At 39.3% G+C, this 24831-nt stretch overlaps 1 protein-coding gene across 44 annotated transcripts in view; it reads right to left on the bottom strand.

Annotated features, from left to right (window-relative positions):
* Positions 1-6789: 6789 nt before the first annotated feature.
* The window catches only part of LOC122562121 (receptor-type tyrosine-protein phosphatase delta), a 2454643-nt gene continuing 2436601 nt past the window's right edge, over positions 6790-24831 (bottom strand). For all 44 annotated transcript variants that reach the window (XM_043714668.1, XM_043714784.1, XM_043714721.1 and 41 more), the window contains 5 exons: positions 24200-24326; positions 23426-23551; positions 21199-21353; positions 15878-16013; positions 6790-11072 (listed from right to left, as the gene is read on the bottom strand). In XM_043714668.1, coding sequence (XP_043570603.1) covers positions 11004-11072; positions 15878-16013; positions 21199-21353; positions 23426-23551; positions 24200-24326 — 613 coding nt within the window. In that variant the 3' untranslated portion in view covers positions 6790-11003. The remainder of the gene's footprint in view (positions 11073-15877; positions 16014-21198; positions 21354-23425; positions 23552-24199; positions 24327-24831) is intronic.

Genomic DNA, 24831 nt, shown 5'->3' with positions numbered 1-24831 from the left:
TCTAAGTTCTGATGGGGAAGATCATGAAGCAAATCCACAGACTTATTTCATCACGCACTCTGCTGAGTTCTGATTAATCACAGATTCATCAAGAAATGCATTTTTAAACAAATTAGATTTGAAGGAAATTATTATCAAAACTTTTGTCTGTTGACAATCTTCCTGTATTATCTGAATGAAGGGTCGTTACCCACCCATTTCAACTTGTAATGTTTTTCTTCAGTGTGAAAAATGCTGGAATAATAATGGCATTTCAGCACTGGGGTTTAATCAGATTTGAAAAATTTTAGTTTCAGAACAGTCCAATCTGAATTTCAAACAAGAGAGGCCTATCTCCAATGTGCACAATTCCGATCTGAGTCTTTCATTCCATTACAAGGGTATTAATTTAACTGTCACGAGTGAACGAAATGCGCCTTCACCAGGACCCTAATGTTCCAAAGATTCTGACATTCATTTGTATAGAATCAAGTTCAGCTCCTTAGGAGTTACAACCTGACGAACAATTAGCTACATTTTCCATGCAGGTTTAATAAACCAGATCATTACACAGTGCATTCCCCACTGCTAATTCTGCCTGTGATGGGCTATTAATGCTGATGAGGCCAAAAAGGATTTGTTTCAAACATGGAGAGTCCCGATTAGGTCACAGGGAATGTCTGGCACATCACACTGAGGTGGAACAAAATTACACATGACATGAGGGGTATTATTCCATATCTTGTACTTGGGAATATTCTTCCACCTATGCACTGTGAATACCAGAAAATTGGACAGGAGCTCCCCTATTATGAGATACTCCTTCATAGGCAGTTTTTTTTCTTAATCTTTCGGTATGTATTAAGCCCAGGTACAAGGAATGGAAAATCGATGACAATGTTTCCATTCAGTGTTGCATGCTTCCAAGATTGAGGCTTTTCTGGGATTTCCTTGACTATGTTATCAAACTGATATTAGAACCACAGCCACCCTTACCCAGAATTAAAGCCATTAAGTTTGAAGTTCCAGGTGTTGTTATAGAGGTCAGTTAGTTAGAACTGCTGGCACAGAACTATGGCAATGATGTGGATTCAGTCCCAACACTAGCTGAAGTACATTTGATGGCCAGAGCTGGTTATTCACAGCCCATGGCTTGAAGTTGTATGATGATGGAGAGTTGTTTGAAAAATTCAGAAAGGGTTGAAAGTCAGAAACCTCATCCACCTTTTGCACAAGGATACAAGTAGGAATGGGTCAGATTTGTGCATACATTTTGCAGAGGCAGCTGGCAACATAAATTAGTAGCTGTCTCTACTTGTCTAATTTTAGTGGCTCCTGTGTGCGAAACGTAATGTGAGCAGATTAGATCTGGTCGAAACTGTGTAGAGAAAGGTAAAGTACGCTTTGGATACGTCTTGGGACACCTTGGTATAGGTGAGCTGCCCTTTGGGAAAGGTAAAATGGTCTGTGGAATTATTAAACATGGAGACATGAATGTGTGCAAAAAGTACATAAATCCACCAACTGCCAAATTTGTTGGAAACATTAAAGCAATTGTCAAGCTGCCAATTCATTTAAAACTTCTATCTTTAAATTTTTGATAAAATATGTCTGAAGTGTTAAAAGAAAATCATTGCTTGCAAAATCAAGTGTCAGTTGATATATTCCTGAAAGCTTTCGTTCAAATATTATTGCTGAGTAACTGATTTTATGACTTCCAAATATCATGGTAGGGTGTCTGTCAGTTTATAGTTTGATTGACAGCTTTAGTGGTGAGACACTGAAGTGGAACAATGAATTCTCTTGCTTTTTTTTAAAAATCAGAGATGATGCACTTAAATGCAATATTTTTTCTTGTATAGTTGAAGAAATGTAAATATAGTCAATGGATTTTTATGAATGAGAGTGCTTTTTAAAAACCTGCAATGGACAAATTTGTTCTTTCATCTCAGCAGGTTTCCTGACATATACCCATGGTGGATGCCAGATGAGTTGCATAGTAAATGGAAGGGCAAAAGATGAATTTCAGGCTGACATGAATTGGTACAGCGCTATAAAGACCAGAGGGATATAGGTTGGCATAGAGAGTAGAAGTGCTATTGGGTGGTTGTCACAGAGGCATAAGTGGTACAGAGGTAGAATAGGGAGATACGTTGATGTGGAGGTCAGAAGAGGTTGTGGGATGATTGGCAGAAAGGCAGAGGTTCGATTGGAGACTTGAAGGGCATGGGATGTGTGTGCATGTAGGTGGGTGGAGGGACATTTTATAATTTATTCGTCTTTTTCAAACTTCAGTACAAAGCTGGAACACCAAGGCAGACTTACCACTCAGTCCATCTCCACAATGGGCAACTTCTGCACTCATTTCAGGGTCAACTGGCCTGATACCCAAAGACCCCTGGCATCCCAGAACAAAAAATCCAACTTCTGGAGTTCTTTCACATTGGTCAGGTTTGGGGAGCTGTGAAACATCCTAACTCTGTGCTCCTGAACACAGGCCCATAGCTTCAATGGTACACAGGTACATGGCAAAGGAGATTAATTTTCTCCATCTGTTTTTCCTACTGATCAATCATGGAATAAAAATTTTCCGAAGTGTGTGAGAATGTCCAATATGTGTTGAGAAGATTAGTTTTCTAAAGGATTAGTTTATTACAGCATCAGCTGGGCATATATTAATACATTAAATATATCTTGAACTTTTATAAAAGACTTTTCAAAGCAAGAAAGATTGGCAACAGCAGAAAAGTTTGCACTTACGAAGAAAAAAGCTACTTGAATAGAGACACTGAGTCTGCCATACTTTCAGACAGCTTTAGGGTTTGAACGTAGATAGTCAGTGAGAAACTTGTCACAGGGAACAGCTTTGTTCTCTCTCTCATTATCTATAATCTATTTGCTCAAAGTTTATGAAGTGATAACCCAGTGTAACCATATCACTGTATATAACGGGTTTATAAAGAAATCATAAACCAGTGTCTCCAGAAAACAGATCTCAATTAGCCATAACTGATCCAGGAAAAAAACCTCAGTGCCAAGAGCTTGTGTGGAAACTTACTTTGCTTGCAGAACAGCATTCGTGTATTCTGTAAATTAGTGTCTTCTTTTCAAATTTTGTTGCGATTTGGCTAAATTTTTAAGACAGTCCTCCATAAGTATCTATAGTTTAGTTTTGGCTCAGAGTAGTTTACATATGTCTGTTTACGAGGGTGTACTATTTTGCAAGAAGGGATACTATAGACAGGTTTATGCATTTCAAACCATTTGATAGTAACCTTTGCATCTTTGCTTGAGAAATTTTTGGTACCAAACGCATTTTTTCTTTACAAATCAAAGGAACCTCGCAAACTTGCTTCTGATGTTGAGCTGCATACTTTTCAATGTCTATATCATAGGCAATAAACATCTCCCTTTTAAAGCACAAACTTTGTTATGAAGAGTGAAGGACAGGGAGGAGGAATCAGATAACCCCTTGCAACTGTGTTGCAACAAATTGAATATGTTACATGATTTTCAGGACTCAATTGTACTGCTGTGTCTGTATCCAGCTGTGTTTTGAAGCATGAGGCCAAGATATTTACACAGATGTGCAAGAGAACCCGGAATTGCTGTGGATCTGGTGGTCCTGCAAATTGAAGAGAAAGATGCCAACACAACATCCTTTTTCTGATCTCCCTGCCCAGTTGGAGGTTGCAACCAATTGCCATTTTAGGATTGAGATAAAAGCAACTACAGATGCTGAAATCCAAAGTAGACAAACAGGACACTGGAAGAACACAGTAAGTCAGGCAGCATCAGGCAGTGAAGATATCAATGTTGCAGGCATAACCCTTCTTCAGGATGAGATGTGAAAGTAGGGGGAGCTACAAATAAAGAGGGGTGGAGTAGGGAGAGTAGCAGAATGGTGTGGTAATGATAGGTGCACACAGTGGGGTGGGCACAACCTGGTTGGTTGATGGGAGGAATAAGTCCGGTTGGTCACTGGAAGGGTCAGTAGGTGGAATGGAAAGGAGGATGCGGGGCTGAAAAGGGAGCCAGGGGTTGGGTGGGAGGGTTATTTGAAATTCAAGAATTCAATGTTAAGTCCCCTGGGCTCTAGGCTGTTCAGGCAGAAGATAAGGTGTTGTTCCTCCAATTTGCGCCGCAGTGAATCAGACCACAAATTGGATGAATAACACTTTATCTTCCGCCAGGGCAGCCTACAGCCCGAAGGACCTAACATTGAGTTCTCAAATTTCAAATAACCTTCCTACTCATCCCCCGGCCTCACCTCTTCCCTTCCATTGACCAACCAGGTGGTACCCACTACCTGTGCCCACCCCACCCTCCCTCTCTTTATCTATACCACCCCCTTCCTCCACATCTAGTCCCGAAGAAGGGTTATACCTGAAATCTTGACTTTTCCAGTTCCTGACACTAGCTGGCTTGCTGTGTTCTTCCACTCTCCTATTTGTCTACCATTTTAGGATCAATGCTCAGTGATTGGGAAAGATTGTGGTTGGAGGAAAAGAGAATTTTTTCTGGTAGTGGTGAGGAAGGATCAGATGCTGGAGCCAGAGTAATGCATTGTTAGGTCCTCAGGTCTCGGGAGAAGAAGAGATGATGATGTGGACATGTACTGACAGTTTGCATGTCATGAAAGTCAACTGATACGAGGTCACAGATTGGCTTGAGAAATGAGTGGAATTTCTTGCTCTACTGGATAGGCTTGCTCCTGTATCTATTTAGTTGGATGACTTCCTGAGCCCTGGAAAGCTCAGGAAGCAAAGATCAAATTGCTCATTGAGCTTCATATTGATAAAATAATGAACGGTCCTGGATGCAACATAACCCATTTGATTGTGGTCACATAACAGAAAGGTAGTAAACTTTTTCTCTGCCCAGGAAAGTTTCCTGCAGAGATTAAAAACCTAGAATTTGACCCTGAAGCACTACAGGAAGAGAAGTTTTTTATTATTATCTGGAATATATAATTATTTTCAAGAATGTTTGATGAGGACTTGTAAGAGTTTGCTTTGATTATAAAGGGACCAGTTGTAATGTTCTTGTACCATACATAACACTGGATCATGTGACTTGGCAACCTTGACCTACAGCAGAAGGAATATAATATACAGAAACCAAATGGTTGATGGATACAAAGAAAAAAATGCAGACATCGAGGAGAGCTACAGACACCAAGCTAAAGCAGTCACAGACAAAAAAAAAATGGAACGGAGAGAATCCTTTTGGGAAGCAGCAGGAAGAGATCAATTCTTCTATTTTACAGAAAAGGTGACAAGGGCTATTGAGATACAGCTCGAGCTGACTGAAAAGGTTGAAAAGCTGGAAAGCTGTGCGCATAGCTTGAAAAAGTGAAGAACTGGATATTGTACCAGAAGTGGCCAAACTGTTTTATTGATTAGTTGATTAAAAGGAATCATCGAAAGCTACACTGTCAGGATTATCATGACCCAAGGGCTAGGAGGTTTGTAGAAATGTATCTTGTGATGATAATCGGTCCTTCAAGACCTGAAGATGAAATCAGATAGGATTCCTGATGAACCAGTGTAAGTGCAGACTCTGTAGCTACAACAAGCTATACATACAGAAAGGGAATGCCTCTGGTTATATAAGATGTAACTCTGTTGAACTTATATTTAAAGTGAGATTTAGCTTTTTATTTGAAAAATCATTTGGCTGTTCATTTATATTTGATTTCTGTTCGTGTAAAAGTCACAATAAGGTGAATCGCAATCGTCATAAAGGTTTCCTCACAGGCATCATAATATATAGACACAGCATGGGGACATGACAGTGCTAAATTTAATAATGAGCTAGATTTATTTAACAGCCTAACAATGCCTGTGTGTTTGTTTAATAATCATCAAATATGATTCAGCTTGAGAGCGAAGTTAGGAAACACTTATACATGCAAAGGGTGGTAGATACTTGAAACCTTCGTCTATTAACAGCAACGCAAATTTGATCAGTTATTAAATTTAAAACTCAGATCGATAATTTTTGTTAACTAAAGGTATTAAAAGAATATAACAGGTAGGTGGAGATAAGATTGCAAATCAGTGATGCATTTGTTGAATAATGGAACAGGCTCAAGTGCTTAAATGAGTGTTTGCTTCCAGTGTCATAAAAATAATTACATGTGCATGTTGGCAAGCTCTGTTCCCCAATTCTTAATTTTCTGTTGGTCTCCTATGAGATTTTACATTACTCTGCTGCCGAGTCTCATCACTTGATCATAGTGGATACTATTTATTGCATTCCATCAAGAGTCAAAAAGGGGCTATAATCTTCGGGTGTTTGTTCAATTGTGACCCTTAAAATACCAAAAATTCTGATTAGCATTTTCTTCCTCTCAGCCAGATGGATAATACCTTGTAAAACTAACTTGGCCCAGTTAGTAGATGGTCTGGCTGATTGCTGGATCCTAACCAAAATCAATTTGGATTGTTGCTTATGTACAGACCTTACCAATTATTTGCAAGTCAGAGGTCACGCACATCTTACAAGCTAATCTTTTTCCTTCAGAACTTAATCTTGCTGCCTTTTATCCATAGCAGAAGCATATTTGTTTTGAATCTTTCTGAATCTGTCATCAACAAAAAATATTTTCTTCTTATTGCAGGAGTAGTGGTGTGGTAAGAACTGAGGCATGTGTGCTCAACAAGATGACTAGATGCTGTTACCTCAAACAACAGCTGTAATACCTCACTGAGACTAACTAAATGTTAAACAGTTTTGCAAGAAACCCTGCTGCGGCTGCACAAAAATATGCAAGCTGCCTCACAGCTTAATAAAAAAGACCACTGGTGCATAACACTGATATTTTTATTAGAATTCATTTGTAACAAATGGAACTTGTGTCAGCAAAGAACTGATTTTCTTACAGACTTTTTGCCACCAATGTAACCTAAGTAAGAAAATAAAAAGCACACCTTTCAATCTGTAAAACATTTATGCTAACTACTGAGTAGAGGTAATTGTATGATTCTTTGAACAAGCCAGTTTACATTTTGTTTTGTTCAATCTATGCATTCAAATGAGAGCAGTGAACACAATGTTACTTCCAAATAAAAAACCAAGACACTCCAAGCTTGAATGGCAGAGTCACGGAACTAGATGTGTATGATAGAATTTTAAAGCCTTTGAGGGACTTGTTGGAGTATCAGGGCAAAATTGGAGCAACCTTTCTCCTTTAAGTTTGTGTTATTTATATACATAACTAGAGTGAATGCACAAGTTATACAAGGGTCCAAGTAGCATGTAATGTGGGTGTGTAGAATCACTAGGGCAGTGCATAGTACAAAGTTTTGGAAAAGTGCACATCTGCCTGGAGGACTTCAGATTTGTGTAAAATGGTTCATTAACAAAAAGCAACAGCAAATGTGAGGAAACAATCTGCAGAAGATTAGCTAAATTAAAATATACTTGTTTTGCACAAATGTTACTTATTTAAATGCAACTAATCAAAAATTATATATGCATGTATTGCCTACATAGAATAAAGGTTAAATAATTATAGCACCTTGTCAGCTTTAAGGGGAAGAACAACATATCATACCGCAAGTTATATAGGAATTTGCAGAACAGGAGGTTTTAATAAAAGAGTGATCCTGGAATGGGAGAGTGCAAGTGAAAACAGGAACACACATCAATGAGAAGCTAAGTTAGAAAATGAATAATTACAGTGGGCATTCTTGACAGCTTACTCCTTTTATTGTAGATTCCTCTGGCACCTACATTCTGATTTTCAATTTAAATATTTCAACATTTTTTTATTGGCTCTGGGCAAAAAGAAATGCATTCCAAATAGAATCTCAATTGGAAATTTTCTCACTCAGCATGTTTGAAAGGTCTGACAAATCGCTCTTGGTACAAAACAGGTACTTTATTTCTTAAAGAATAACCATTAACTGAACACAGATATGAACAGTTATACTTGGCAATGTTAGCAACAGGCTACAATACTGATTGAGGTGAAGCTGGTAGTTCTTATGAGGTGATGGTTTGAATTTTACAGGAACAAATAGATTGTTAATATAACAACATGTGAAGAGATGCAACAAGATGATATAAAGTCTTGCAGCTCCAACTCCATTCTGAGGTAGCCTTCTGTCAGCTTTCTTATTTGAGAAAAAAAGTGCTTTTGCATGATTTCTAATATCGTTTTTGACCTTTGTAGGTCGAACAAACAAAATTTAAAAAAAGCATGACTGGCCTCATAGATTGTCTATTCTCCACTATACTGATGTCTTGATATTTTCTACCTAATTGTCTAATTTCCTACTGCTGTTATTGCATATAGCCTGCAGCACATTACCGATTGGCCTACATCACTGTTGCATTTACTCCAACAAGTAAAACAATAGGCACAATGCAGGTTCATACACATCAAGAAGTTCAAAGCTGCAAAAGTGACTGTATCAAGGACACATACATAAAAAATTGATTATGTCCGATGTCCAGGTGAGACACCTGAGGTACATTGTCTGACAGTAGGGCATTCTGACACTATCATTTACTCACTTTTTTTATTTCATTAGTGAGATAAGGGCATTGCTGCCCATCCCTAATTGCTCTTGAAGTGTTTGGCTTGTTAGGGCCATTTTAGAGGTTAGTTAAGAATCAAACACATTATTGTGAGCCTGCAGTTAATAAAGAATGTGATGCTGGAAAAAGCACAACAGGTCAGGCAGCATCCGAGGAACAGGAGAGTCAACGTTTTGGGCGTAAGCCTTTCATCAGGAATGTGGAGGAGGAAAGGGGGCTGTACTTTTTCCAGAGCATACTTTTTAACTCTGACTCTCCAGCATCTGTGGTCCTCACTTTCTCCTGGAGTCAAGAAAGGCTAGACCAGATCAGGTAAGGATGGCAGATATTCTTCCCTCAAAGATATCAGGGATTGGAATGACAATGGTTACATGTTTACAATTAGGCTGGCTTTCAATTCCAAATTTTTACTGAATTTAAATTTGACCAGTTGACAAGATTGGATTCAAACGCATATCCCTAAACCAATAGTCTAGGTGTCTGGATTACTCACCGAGTGATTTAATCACCACACCACCTCCTCCTATTTGCATGTAATTTACCTCGGCAGTGCACTGTAATAGGGCCACCTATTACATATGGCATTTATTGATAAATGATGATCAGAATGTTAAGGTATTGAAAGAAATGAAATATACCAAGTGCTTCAGTTAAGAAATAAAATATAAAGATGAAAGAATGTACATATTACAATTTGAAATAATAAAGGGAAGGATAATCTTAGAAGTGTGATTTTTAACCCTCTCTGTTTAGTTTGAGTATATTCTATTTCTGATATAGACATCACGTTGAAGGTATTTTGGAGCTGCTCAAGTCAGATTTCCTTTTATTGCCAGTGCATTCTATCACTGCATGTTCTGGCCTGGAACCCATAGTAAACATTAAGGGTGTGCAGTTTCAGTCATTCTGAAGCCCTTTAATCATGTGCTACAGGTTGAGACTTCTTCATTCCGAGCTATAACATTTTCCCAGCTTTGGAGTAACACTTTCTCTTTGCAATTGAATCACTCTGAGACATCCGATTAGCAATGTTACTCAAGTGACTTTGCATATTGATTGGAAAATTGAACTGTAGTCAAACAGCAAAATGGAATTTAGTTTCTTATAGAAACTATGGAATATTTTCAATTAAAACGACCTTCCAAATCTACACCCCATGTAAAATTTCCTTCCTCTTAAAGAAACTAAACATTAAATTTCAACTCCACTTTACTGCTGACCCTGTGATTATTTCATGTATTTGCATTTAATGCCAGATGTAGCAAGGTCATTATAAAGCAGAGAAAAAAAACACTTCCCACACTAAGAGATTTCAGACTTCTTTTATATATAATGCAATTTATTGCGCACATGTGTAAGGATGTGTTTCAGGACACCATAAGAACCTATTAACATGGGTTACTGAATTCATTGATGTGCATTCCAGTAAACACTAACTTCTCACCATCTCATGACAGAAAACCTAGATAACTAATTATTATTCAGATGGAGGTTGCTAGTAACATATTTGGCAAGCTATTCAACCACATCTTAAAATTCTTGATACGGAAGATCTGAGGAATTCAGTAGCAGCAGTTTTATACTTTGCGCCTCCCTGTTGATTCCATAAAGGCCCTTGTTTGTACTTAACTTTGTTTTTTGTTGATTTATTTGTTCTCTGACTGCTACAGATAACTCCCACTGAAATGAAAAACTCAATCAGACCGTTACGTGGTAAGATAAATAAAAAGGACTGCACAAAAAATGTGCATTGAAAAATTCAAATTATGTCCGTTTCTACAGCCAGATACATACATAATTTCTACAGCTTAAAAAAAAGCTACAGTCTGAAAAAAATATGAACAAATAAGCAACTTCTTAAATTCACTTCATTGAATGATAAACTTTTGTTAAAAAAGGGAAAGAAGTTTACACAGTTAAAAATGAAGCACAGGTCAGCAGTATATTACAGTACTAAAAAACTAAATCAGTAATTTCAACATTCCCTCCCTTTTAATAATCAGTATGAGCAAATGGTGGTAAGGGGTGATGTTGAAGCAAACGTGTCCAACTAGTTTCTCAAGTCAGGAACTGGCCTTTTCATTACATTTTTCATTCTTTTGTAGGTACAGTACTCAAGGTTCATCTTTGCAGTTCATTTTTCACAGTTCTGTGGTAATCCTTTACACAATCATTGTCTTCCAGAACAGGTTTTATCCCCATTTCAGTCAAAGTTGAATCCTTGAGTTATTTGAAAAATCCTTTTGATGACACATCAGAAAGGATTCTCCTCTTCTTTTCAATTAGGTTATTAAACTGCCAATGCTTGGTCCACCTGGAATAGTTTTTTTTTAAATTTCCCTCCCTCCCCCCTCCCACCCCAACTAATTTATCTTGAGCTAGGAGTAAGTAGTACTTCTCAAGCACATTGTATGGCTCAGAAGAGGCTTTCTGGATCTTAAATGGCCTACTGTAAATCCATGGTGGATCAGGTTTTACGTTGCATAGTGATCGAAGCTTCCAAGGTACTCCAGTGCGGCTCGATAACAGAATTGATACTGATCCTGCAGAGACACAAGAGAAAATGAACTTCCAATAAAACAATATGAAGTACAGTAAATGATGCAGCTAAATTTCATGTTTAACATAGTGAGTGCACTCTTGTTCAGTGAGTGCAGTTAGGTACACCTACTGACTGCTCTGAACAAATAGCATTACAAGAATGCACTAAGTCCACGCTTTATCGAAGAAGGCTTCCATATCTGAGACTAAGCAGTTCCATAGTCTTTAGCCTTTTGCATTGGAAGAAAGACACCTGTGTCCCTTTCTCATACAATTAATTGTCAGCAGTAAGTATTTTTAAACCATGCATTGTAAAACACCATTGAGCTTTGGGTCGGGTCTGTGTATCACAACTGAACTCTGCATTATTCAGTGAGTTACTCACGAAAATGCTCATGATCGTTTGAAATTCTTTATTTGCATTTTGGCCAGGGCACTGAAACAATGGAAATATCTGCACATTTGCATCAAGTTCCTCCTTCCTACTTTAGACGCATTAAGAGTTAATAGACAAGTGTCTCCAAGAAAACGCTAAGGTGAATTTAAGACGAGCACTTCAAGAATGCATGAATGGTGTCCTGCGTATGCATCCAAACTCCTCTACATTAATATTTTAAAAATCCTGTCATCATTTCAAATGAAAATGGAATAGTGTCGGTTAGATGAGGTTCAGATTGATTTCACAGGTCGGCGCAATATTGAGGGCCAAAGGGCCTGTACTGCGTTGTAATGTTCTCTGTTCTAAACACTGGGCAGTTGATTAAGAGTATTTACCAAGCTCATTTTACATTCACTTTCTTTGCAGCATGATAGCACATTGCCGGCATCATTGTTCTCCTGGGTGAAGCGTTGTGTAAAGGGGTTAAGTGGGAAATATGATGTTATCAGATCTATCCTCAACTGTCATGCTCGGGTAACTAAGATTTCTTGCTCTTGGCTGTTTTGTCTTAAATTGATCTAGGAATTTGAGACCTATGAGCTCCCAATAAAATTGAAGGAAATTGGATCATCAGGGACACTGTATGAGCAAATTTCTTGGTGAATGACTACGGAATCAAGTCATGTAAAAAAAAAATGTCTTTTATGAGTCAAAATCAGATATGTTTTGGTATATTGTTTTAGTTTTTTTTACAGAACTGTGAATATGAATTATTAAAAATTAGATTAGTGACTTTATAGTGGGTAGTTGGACTACAGATTTTTTTTTTACCCCTGTTTATTTCTCTGTGGGATGCGATTTCCCAGCTTTTATACACCGTCTGTAAAGAGTGCCCCTTTTGGCAACTGAGGAAGCTTTCCTGACTCAGAAGATTATGCATTTAATTCTTCCCTCCAGCACAAGGGTACTGAGTGAATTACACTCTTTAATTAAGTTTGCTTGAGAATGAGGGACTAAAACTCGGCTGTGACATCTCCATTCTTGCAACTGGAGCATGACATGCAAGTTATTGGAACTTCCAAGGAAAGGCTATACTGTATCAGAAAACGCAGCAGAATTTCAACTTGCCAAACATGCACAGAACCAAAGAAGCTGGTCTGTTCTTGTCCAACTTACTCCCTTTATGAGTCTCTCCAGCTCAACCTCTTTCTTTTTAAATGGCAGGAATATTGCTAAGGTGCTAACGTGTGTTGTGACATTATTATCAGTGACGACTGGAAAAGGAAAAGCTATGTCTTATGTAAACACAAAACCTGCACAGTGAATTACCAAAGACTGATTAAAAATAGCTTCAGTGTGTCTTTCACCCACAGAAAAATGACAAATTGTAGCAGTTCAGTATGTAGTACTCATCATTGTAATCACAGGTGGAAACCAGGGAGCATTTTTCAGGCCAATACATTGCACTGTTCAATTAAAAAAAATTTTGTTCAATAACTATCATTTTTCATACTTAATTCCAAAATAAATAACGCTGCATCCCAAATGCACAATCTTACTTAAATAATCTTCATAAAGAATACACCTGCCAAATTTTAACCATAATTAAACATTATTTCAGACTTGCTGAACCTCTGTGAGCATCCCCTAATGTGTTTTTTAAGCTGGTACTACATTTCCTATTTGTGACTGCTTGTACTTTTCAACAGCTGTGGACACACCTTCATACCTGCAGACAGGGATGAGGAAGACAATCAGAATGGGTGTGTCAGGCAGGTGGACTTGTACCTCAGATGCTCCATTCAAAGAATGCTACTCACATAGGGGAGCTTGCTTTTTTATTTGCAGCTCTGCAAAGAAAACTCCAAGCAGAACATTACACTTCTGAAGATAAAACCAAACAAGATGATCCCCACAGCTAGTCTGTCAGACTAGTACCAGCTCAGGGATGGTTCTTCCAGGCAGGCTCCATCTAGATAAGTATGCAGGTTGGTGACCATGTTTTCCAAGTTTCAGCACCATGTGTATTTTACTTGTCGATTATTGGCCAGGCGCAGAAATTTTAGCAATTTGCATTTGCAAAGCATCCCACATCTACAACATCATGGGGGTAGGTGCTGAGAATTCTGCAGGAACTAACTCACCTCCCATTTCCACAAAATCTGTCCATAACAAGACACCAGTCAAGAGTCTTATAGAGTACTCCCCACTTTTTAGGAGGAGTGTAGCCATAACAACACTCAAGAAGCTTGACTTCATCCAGGCAGCCTGCTGACTGACACCACATACACTGCCTTCAGTATGCATTTATCATTGATACACAGTGACATTAGTGTGTATCATCTACAAGACGCACACTAATAACTCACCAAAACATCTTAGTCGAGACCTTCCAAACCTATAACCACTATAATCAAGAGAAGGATAATAGATGTGTGGGAACACTATCACCTGCAAGTTCCCCACAAGCCACTCAGCATTGTGGCTTGGAACCATTTTGCCATGGTGGTGGGTCAAAATCCAGGAATTCTCTTCCTCACAGCATTCTGGGTCTACCTACAGTATGGATGGCAAAGATTCAAGAAGATGGTTCAGATCATCATCTTCTCCAGGTCAACTGGCCTGGGCAATAAATGCTGGCTTAGCCAGCAACTCTAACATCTCAAATATCACAAAAGCATTCCCTTTGGAACCACAAATCTTTTCATTTTTCTGCTGGCGTTTGGAAGGAGGTATATGTCAAGAATGAGCATTGGGTGAGAAATTTTCAAAGTGCGGAACAGTTGAGGAGTTGAAATCTTGGGAATTCCTCAGAGCAGATTTGGAAATCTTGTTCCATTTTGTTTGTTCAGAGATAACATGGCTACATTAAACACGTGAGCTTAAATATTTTCAATGCCATGTACTTCCACAAGAAAAGATCAAAAGCATACACTTCAAATTATAATAGCTGAGTCACATTACAAAACCACAGGATTTTTACAGGTCAGCAGGAGGCCATTTGACTCACTTTGTCTTTACCAGCTTTCTGAATTCGTGCCACTCTGCTGCTTTCTCCCCATAATCCGACATATTGGTTCTCTCCATATGATATTCCAATTCCTTTCTGAAGGCCTCAACTGAACCTGTCTCCATTATACTCACAGGCAATACATTCCAGGTCCTACATGAAGAAGTTTTGATATTGTTTTGCTATTTTTGCCATTTATTTTAAAGGTGTGCCCTTTTGCATTATTTCCTTTCACAAATGGGAACAATTTATCCTTATCTACTCTGCTCAGACCCCTTAGGATTCTGAATACATCTATCAAATCTCCTCTCAAACTTCTTTTCTCAAAGGAAAATAGTCCCAACCTGTTAAATCTATTTTCACAACTGAAGCTTGTTCCCCCTGGAATTGGTCTCTCTCATTCTAGCTCAGCTCAGTGAATGGCCTGTGGCAGACTGTTATGAATACAGAAAGCCACTCTCAGTTAGCAATCAAATGGCAAAACTAAACTCCACCACCCCAGAAAATAATTAAAGATGAGTTGGCAGCTTTCACTAGTGCTGTGTACATTTGATGCCAGCACAATGGAAATGTGGAAACATGTAGCAGCTAATGGAAGTGCTAACTCACATTGGTAGCTAGAGTACTTGGCAAATGGTACCAAAATATAGAATCTGTTGCTCTTGCTCAATGGGAGTTGTTCAGATTTAGCTTTGCTCGAGAATTTGCAAACTAATCCGAACAGAATTATTTGAGCCACCTCATGTTTTCCATTTTGCTCAACATTCACAGTTGAATTGATGGGCTTTGTAACTGAACTTGAATATTTAGGTGGATCTTTTCACTTCAAATCATTTTCATCATTCACTTGGATTTCCACCCATAGAATTTTATTTTCTCTCTCCACTTATTCCATTACCCAAACCATTTTGTAGTTGGGCAGAGGGATTATCATTATCTGATATGTAAATCAGTTCATAGCACGTGCTGACTTGCTATATCAATACAGAAACTTACAAGTTGGCATCCCTCCACTCTCTGGTACAAAAGCCACATCAATATTGTGTGTTACCTGGGACTAGCCTCCACAACAATGTGTGAAACCATCTGGAACCCCAAATACAACTGCCAGAATTCACTAAGGCTGGTGGTGGTAAATAGCTAATTGCACTGGAGTTTATAGGCCATTTATCTTCTCGAGTACTAGCAGAAGGATGATCATCTCACAAAATATAAAAGGAGTTTCTCCTTTCACATCGCATTCACAAATAACTGTCTGTGTGCCTCAGTAAACAACATTTTTTTCTTAACTCATTTGCCATAAAGGATTGTGATCAGACAGGTTGCCGCAATTTTCTTGGAATGGAAACTGTTTAAATGGAGAGCTTATAGAAATTAGAATATAGTAGCATTTAATTCTTTAAGAACTGTTTGCTTACCTCTGTCTGCACCATAGCTGGCCGTTGTGTTCTTAGCATCTTGACGGTCTGAAAGATATCCACAACACCCTCATACCTCATTCTTTCCAACACAATACTTAGTGTTATGAAAACACCAGTCCTCCCAACGCCAGCACTGTGGGGAGCAAAAGAACATTAGTTAAAAGACAATCATGTGGCTGAGAAACTGCACTGGTAATGGCTTCCCACACATTAAACAATTATTAAATATAGTATGACAGCCAGTGTTTCTGAATGTTTCTGCTACTCTAAGCCCTATTAACACAACAGACAGTCAGGGTTTTGTAAACATCTGATTGCATAAAGAGTCAGTGAAGTGTGTTGGGTATGTAGTCATTTAAAACATGACAAACTTATCTGGCAGTGTTCATTTTTAATTGCTATAATTTAAGCGGTTCTATTTAATGTGCTGCAACAATAAAGTGAACCCATTCAGTAGCAAACAAAGAAGGTTTCAATGTTGCTGTGAAGGTGGTAGAATGAAGCTGTGCAGTAAAAGTAAGCACACATCATTGTGATCTTTATTAGTTACACTTTCCTTTGGAGTTTGATAATTACAAACAGTATTGAAAGAATTTCTAGGCTTGAAGAAGCCTTCCCTAATCTCTTTTGGGGTAGAAGTGATCTGTATAAGAAGGACGAATTGCATCTGAATTGAAAGGGGTTGAATGTACCTGCAGGGAAATTTGATAGAGGGGCTTGGGAGGATCTAAACTAATAAATAGGGTGGGGGGAAGAGAGAAAGATAGGGGAGAAAGAGAGGGGGGAGAGATCAGACAACAAGGTAGGACTGATAAATTAAACTGCATTTACTTCAATGCAAGAGGCCCAACAGGGAAAGCAGATGAACAGGTCATGGTTGGAAACACTGGACTAGGGTATCATAGCAATTCTGGATCAGTGGTGCTGGAAGAACACAGCAGTTCAGGCAGCATCCGAGGATTACTGAGATGTGGCTCAGGGATGAAAGTACTGGCAGCTTAATGTTCCAGGGTACAGAAACTATAAGGAAGGATAGAAAGGGGGATGAGGGACAAGGGGGAATGGCATTTTTGATGAGAGATAACATTATCTCTGTACTTAGGGAGGATATTCCTGGGAATACGTCCAGAGAAGTGGTGGAACTGAGAAATAAGAAAAGGATGATCACCTTATTGGGACTGTATTATTATCCACCTCCCAACAGTCAGCAAGAAATTGAGAAGCAACTTTGTAAGGATATTTGTTATCTGTAAGAATGATAGGGTGGTTATGGTAGAGGATTTTTAACTTTCCAAACATACACTGGGATTGCCATAGTGTTAAGGGCTTGATGGAGAGGAATTTGTTAAGTGTGTACAAGAAAATTTTCTGATTCAATATGTAGATGTACGTACTAGAGAGGTGCAAAACTTAATCTAATCTTGGGAAATAAGGCAGGGCAGGTGACTGGGTTGGCAGTGGGAGAGTTTGAGGCCAGTGACCATAATTCACAGCAATTCACTAGGAGAGTTCTAATTGGACAGATGGCCAGCGCAGATCAGAATGGTGACAACAACATTGAACTACATCCTTGTACCAGCTGGGATGGATTTGATAGCTTCCTCCTTGTTCTATCAATGGTGGATGTTATGGCACTGTTGGATTGGCTTGACGTTTGATGGAAAGCTCAAGAAGATCTAACCGAGTCTTTCCAAACTTAAAGAAAACCAGAGGCTATTTCCATTTCTGAGTTTTAGCCAGCCAGTTTTATCGGAGAGTAGCGAGAGTAGAGGACATCCTTGTTGGTCTATTCCTGGTCTATTCCAGATCTAGAGAAAATAGAGTGTGGTACTGGAGAAAGCACAGCAGCTCAGGCAGGATCTGACAAGCAGAAGAGTCAAAGTTTTGGGCAGGACACTTCATCAGGATCAAGAGGAGGATGGGGGCTGAGAAGTAAATAGCGGGATGGGGGCTGGAGCTGGGGAAAAGGTAGGTGGGATGATAATAAGTGGATGCAGGTAGGAGGTGACTGTGATAGGTCAGTGGGAAGAGTGGAAAAGGTTGGTGGGAAGGAAGATGGACAGGTGAGTCAGATCAAGAGGGCGGTGCCGAGTCAGGAGGATGGATCTAGGAATGGGGTGGGGGTCAGGAGAGATTTGGAAACTGGTGAATTCAATGTTGAGGCCATGTGATTGTAGGCTCCTGAGGCAGAAGATGAAATATTCCTTCTCCAGTTTGGAGGTGGCCTTGTGTAGGTGGTGGAGAAGGTCCAGAATGGACATGTCATTGGGGATTGGGAGCGGGAGTTGAAATGGATGATTACCGGAAGGTGGGGTTGATTGGTGCATACTGACCACAGATGGTCCTTGAATGATTTCACGAGATTGCACCCAGTCTTTCCGATGTAAAGGAAACCACACTGAGAGCAATGGAAGCAGTAAATGATGTTTGAGGATATGCAAGTAAATCTCTGCCAGATTTGCAATGATCCTTTGGGGCCTTGGACAGAGGTGAGAGGGGAGGTGTGGGTGCAGATTTTGCACCTCTTAAGGCGGCAAAGGAAGCTGTCAGGTGTGGTGAGGGGGTTGGCGGGGAGTGTGGACCTAACAAGGAAGTGGCGGAGGGAGTGGTCCTTACAGAACACAGATTGGGGTGGGGAGGGAAATACATGTTTGATGGTGGGGTCTGACTGAAGGAGGTGAAAATGGTGGAAGGTGATGAGCTAGATTTGGAGATTGGTGGGGTGGGGCATGAAGTCAGAGGTGTAGGAAATGGAGGAGATGTGATTGAGAGCATTGTTGATCACAGGGGAGGGGAAATTGCAATCCTTGAAGTATGAAGACACCTGGGAAGTCCTGGAATGGAATCGACTGAGGGGGTGGTGCAGGAAGGAAGGTGTCGGAGATGGTCCAGGTGAATTTCAGGTTCGGGCGGAAGGTGTGGATGTAGTTGGTGAACTGTTAAACTCTTCTGGGAGCACGAGGCAGTGCTGATACAGTCATCGATGTACCTGAGGAAAAGGTGGGTATGGTACCTGAGTAACTGTGGAAGTGTGCCTGTTCCACATATTCTACAAAGTGGCAGGCATAGCTAGGACCCACATGGGTATCCAAGCCACCTCTCTGGTTTGTGGGAAGTGGGAGGATTCAAAGGAGACTATTTGACTTGGCAGGACAGGAAGAAATGGCGGGCTTTTAGGCCTTTCTCATTGGGGACACATGAGTTGAGGGAATCGATGTGTGAAGATGAGGTTTTGGTGGCTAGGGAATCGAAAGTCATGGAGGAGGTAGAGGGTGTGGGTGGTGTCTCAAAAGTATGTGGGGAGCTTCTGGACCAAGAGGGACAGGGTGGAGTCAAGACAAGTGGAGATGAGTTCAGCGGGGCAGGACAGGGGAGACAGTTGACTGGGACAAGTCAAATTTGTGGATTTTGGGTGAGAGGTAGAACCGGGCAGTGTGGGGTTGGGAAACTTTGAAGTTGGAGGCTGTGGATGGGACATCACCTGAGGTGATGAGGTTGGATGATCTCGGAGATGATGGTGGTAACAGATAGGGTCGTGGTCAGATGGGGCAGTAATAGGAGGTGTCAACGAGTTGGTGTCTGGCCTCCTTGATGTAGACTACTCTCTCGCGCCTTCCTTGTCAGCTGGTTTGATGATGAGGTCAAGGTTGGAGTGGAGACAGTTGAGGGCTGTGCGTTGTGAGGGTGGGAGGTTGGAGTGGGTGAGAGAGGTGGAGAGATTAGGCAGTTGATGTTGTGATGGCAGTTGGAGATGAAGAGATTGAGGGAGGGGAAGAGGCCAGGATGGGATGTCCAAGAAGATGGAGTTTATTGGAGGCAGATCTTTGGAGGGTGAGTGGGAGACACAATCGAACAGATTAATATGGAGATGGTTCTTACACTGGACTGCCTGCCCTTCTTCTGTGGTTTCACCCACACCTGGCCTGGCCCTGGAGATGGAATATGGGTGGTGCACTAGAACATTTGAGGTTTTCGTCAACTGTTGGGCACCTTGGGGGCAGCAGTGCCTCATCTCCCCAAAAACAACACTTTGATTTCAGTAAATTTTATTTGAATAAGTGTCCCTCTGAGGCACTGTCATTGGTTAATTAAGATAATTTGTTTCATGAGTTAGTCAAACAGAATAAAGGGGGTATTGTCACTCAGTGGGTTGCACACCTATTGCTGAGCCCGAAGTTTTGGGTTCAAGTCCAACCTCAAGACTGATAGTTAAAATATTCATAAATAGCACAGAGACAGAATGATTGCCAACCTGAAAAATCTTTTGTATACTCCAATGGCAGGTGGTAAGAACAGAGAAGACTCCCAATTAGCCATGCTCTGGTTCCCAGCACTGGATTAGTGGGGAGTGTTGGCGACAGGAAGATCAGGCACATATAAAACCATGCACTAAATTCCAAAAGGGATGGATGATCTCAGAAAAATCAACTGTCATTGTGGCAATTTTATATAACATGGGAAAAGATTAAGGAAGAAGCAGTCTTTGCAGTAAGACAGCTCAAAGAATGGGAGTGGAAGGTTCTTTGGACTACAAATTGTAGCATCAATCGAGGAAGATAACATGAGATTGGTGGTTAGAAGTGAAAAGGGAATGACTATTAGACAATCAAAGGGAAAGTTGCTGGGAGTGTGGAAAGGGAGAACAGAAAGCACAGAATGTTTGGATTGAACAAGGTTTTAAAGGTGGGGGAGTCAGATTGAGAGCTCATACTGACTTGGACTTTGTAGAGTAGTGCTGCTGCAAATGAAGTGTGCAATATGAATATGTTAAAACTTACTCCTGTCTTTAAAATTACAGGATTTACATTGTCCTAATGAAGTATAATTCAACCAAAAAATTCACAATTATGAAAAATAATTTCAGAATGTTTCAGTGTAGTTTAAAAGTTTAAATTCTATTAAAATGACTGTTGAACATGTGATGACATCAAAATTCTGCATCAAATGCCTTTCTCCATTAGTTGGATTCTGATTTCTTTATCCCTATTTTGCTAAATGCACAGTTCACCCAGAATCAAAGCAGAGAGACATTTTGAAGCACCTGTTGTGTTTTACCCAAAGGCTATTAAAAGTCACAAACCAGTTGAAGCATTTTTCATTTCACACAGACTTTATAAGCTGACAATGAATTGTTGAATCTGTGCCACCTCACAGTTACTCAAAACTCCATTATGCAGTTGATCAAAATTAATCTGTGCAGTACCTTCAGTGTTGCTTGGGCTGCCAAACTGACTTTACAGGACATGTGATCATCTTTTCTTTTAAATGTCCCTCTTCCTTCATTGAGCAACAGGCAAAACATTGAAAAGGTTACTCACCTGCAATGAACACTGATGGGTCCGTCCTGTCCAAATTGCTCTTTTGTCTTGTGCACTTGGCCTATGAAATCAATAAATCCTTCTCCAGACTTTGGCACTCCTTGCTCTGGCCAGTCAGTAAACTGGAACTGCCTCACTGTGCGTGACTGACCATCCTGTTTTGTCACCATTGAAAAAGAGAGAAAAAAAGGACTCAAACAATGAGCCACACCTCATTAAATTCTCTGAGGAATCAGAATAAACTGAACAAACTGCAGTGCACATAATGTAATGGTCAGAGCAAAGCTTGCGGTTCATTTATTTTATGCTTTTCAATATCAGTTAACAGGAAAACCAGCCTCGAAGATTGAGCTGCAGACTTGACAATTTGAAGTAATGCACTAATGTCAATAAATCTGAGACTGCTTCTAAATTCATGTCATAATTCACTCAGATCCAATGCTCTAATGGCTGTTTTTCTTGACTTGCTAATCTTCTGACTGCTTCCTATGGTGCTTTCTATTCACAATATATTGCCATTTCACAACAACAAACATGATCTTCTCGACAATATAAAGTCTAAAAGAGTTGATTGAAAGCTTATGTTGATAAAATTGAGAATGAAAAATTACAACATTCCTAAAGCATGATAAAAACGGTCACTGTCATGAATTTTAAGATCAGTGATATTTATCAGACAATTAGTTAGCACCATGTATCTAGCCAAGAATATCTGGAGGGAAATAAATTTAAAGATTTAAACTCAAGGCTAATGATGTTTCCAAATGGTAACAGTAAGATAAAATCAGTTCAACCACTTCTATTCCAGTCTTTGTGGAACACTGCAGTTGAATAATTAAATAATTTGTCACTATAATATTACTAATAATTTGTAAATCATTTGGACTGTATTGATTCAGGCTACCCTTTCAGCTTGCAGATATCACATAGGTGATGTTATTGTGGTCAGACATCAAGCAAAGGGTATTGTTTCCTTAATATTACGATTATTGTTGTCTGTTATATAGTTATCTTCAGAAATTGTGTGTCAGGTCAAATTCAAGTCAATTTACAATAGAATTATGAATGGTGAGTTCAAAGATGCTCTTTCTTCCAGCATTTCTTTTTTAACATTCCCAAATTGCTAAGGTAGTAAAAACATGAACTTTTCATGACTGAACAGTTACAAATTCAATGTTGTGTGTATTCTATTATTTTTGCACTATTGGTTTGTTTGTAACATACACATCAATAGATAATTGTCACCTGCTACAGCTATTGAGGGTTATAGGCCATTTGGCCCAATGAGTCTTTCAAAGCCTTACTTATCAACTATGTATCATTTTTAAATAATTAATCTGACTTGACATCAATTGCTTTCTGCAAAATTGCATTTCACATTCTCATTACCCTTGGAATGAAGGTATTTATTTTGAATTCAGCAGAATTAAAACTTTCAAACTTTGTTCTACACTTTCCTACCATGGGAAGAGTCATTGCTCATCCACATTTTATATCAACTGTACAAATCAAATTGCTTAATAATGTCCAAACAACAAAGTTAGTCTCTGCTCAGTGTTTAACCCAAGTGTCATCCTGCTGAATCATTACAACTCCAAGACTAGAACATCTTTTCCAAAGAACCATCTCCAAAAAGTGAGTACCAATACAGCAGACAGGATCTGACCTGTACTATGTACTATTGCAGTAGTCTTCTATGTCCGTATATTCTAAATCACTTATAAGATTCAGCTTCCCACATGAACTGAACTGGTTTAAGTTGGCAGCTCTCAACTACCTTTATACAGCAACACATGTGGTGACTTCCACTTTGTAAACATGAACTTTTAATGCTGTGTCTTCTACAATACGATGCCTCAATAAGTCAATATTATTCTGCGATAGTGTTATCATTTCCGTAAACATACGTTCTGCTGTTATTCCAAGTTTAGAGTAACAAATATTGGTAAGGTTCACTATGGTCAAATGTGACCCATATATACTGAGTCAGACATGTTGACAGGCCACAACAGTGTATTGACCAAGCTGCCCAATGCAACTTTAGCATACACTTGGCAGTGTTTCAAAGATGTTCAGGTAAGGCATTAAAAGTAGGCCTTGTGGCAAAATGATAGCTAAACTGTAATAAAAGTCACAGTTTGACAGATTACTATATTGTGAAATGTCTGTAGACTGTACACGGGTATTATATAGCAGATTTTACCGAAAGGAGAAAATTATTCCTTACCCTTGCATCTGTGACCTTGAACTCTCTGAGAATGTATTGAGGCATGTTGTACTCTGCCATGGGGTCTACTACAAAATACTGATACCTAGCTGATCGCTCCGCAGGCCAATATTGGTGACACTTCTCCTGAGAAAATAAACACAAAAACAACTGTGAATTGAGAGGCATTATTTCATGTGGTCCATTAACCATTTTCAAGATCCCCTGGTGTTCTAACATGTGTCCGATACTCTCAGTGAATCAATTCCAGTGGTGCTTGCAAGTTATTGCGCCTTCAGAGGTCTCAAGCCAATCAAAGCTGTGTGGTTGACTAGAAGTCACTGAGGGTGAAATTAGTCAATTAGCCACTTAAGGACTTTTCATTTAGGTTTTGCCGAGATTTTGAATCACTGAAGTTTCTACATCTTGTAGTCATGAGGACAGCAGGTAGTTGGAAGCTAGAAAAAGCTGAAATTGTTCTGTAGGTTGCTAGAACTTTAAAGGGAAAGATTTCTTATGTTATGGGAGTGACTTTTCATCAGAGTCCATTTCAGATCTTGCTTAAAACACTTTATTTTAATATGTGCATAATTTCCTTTTTATCATGTGGAGTATTCCAATCATGTTCTGCTATTGCTTTGCATTTTTAGTAATTATAAACGTATAATTCCAAAAGCCTTATTAAACCACATATTTTGTGACCAATATATCAAAGTTCAAATGATACTACTTGGGGCAGATATTTGTATAATGCACGATCCAAATTTGTACTCGTGCAATGCGTAGTGCACTTACTCTGCCCATTTCTCGTAGTTTGGTCAACATAACCACAATTGTAGAGTTGTGCTCCCAAAGCATTCTCCAGAAATCTTCTGTTGTCTCTGCTAAGGGTCCCTGTGTGGCTATATATGCTTTCTGCTGCCTGTAAGTAAAACAGACCAAACATAACGTGTGGTTGTGCTGCTCCCATTCATTGAACTACACATATGGTAAACTAGTCAACTGCTAGCAGACTTACTCATCCTTTGCACAGCTGAGATTTACTGTGCACTTGTTGAGGAATGCAATAATATTTACATTTTAGAGAATCCAGTGGGGGCAGAGATTTATTCTGCGAGGTGTGAAAAATGATACAGCCTTGTCTTTGTAGCCATTAATATCCAATTAGGAGCAGTAAATATATCTCACTGAATCTCTCATTGTGCACAAAAATATCTTTACTCTACGCAACATGTTTTCAGTAAATAAGTACTGCCTGATTACATTTGTTCATGGGGAGGATAGCAAAACCTTGCAATGGGCTGTTTAAAGTGACAAGATGGGAAGTGTATCTTTACTGGGGAGAGATTAACTCTGTGTCAATGTTGCAGTGTTTCCCAGTAATAAAACATGGAATTAAAAGATATTTGAGATTTGTTTCCAATGGC

Source organism: Chiloscyllium plagiosum, chromosome 2, assembly GCF_004010195.1.
Source record: "Chiloscyllium plagiosum isolate BGI_BamShark_2017 chromosome 2, ASM401019v2, whole genome shotgun sequence".
In the NCBI taxonomy this organism is placed as follows: domain Eukaryota; kingdom Metazoa; phylum Chordata; class Chondrichthyes; order Orectolobiformes; family Hemiscylliidae; genus Chiloscyllium; species Chiloscyllium plagiosum.
The sequence above is the reverse complement of the archived record's forward strand: the minus strand, read 5'-3'. Positions and strand labels throughout refer to the sequence as shown.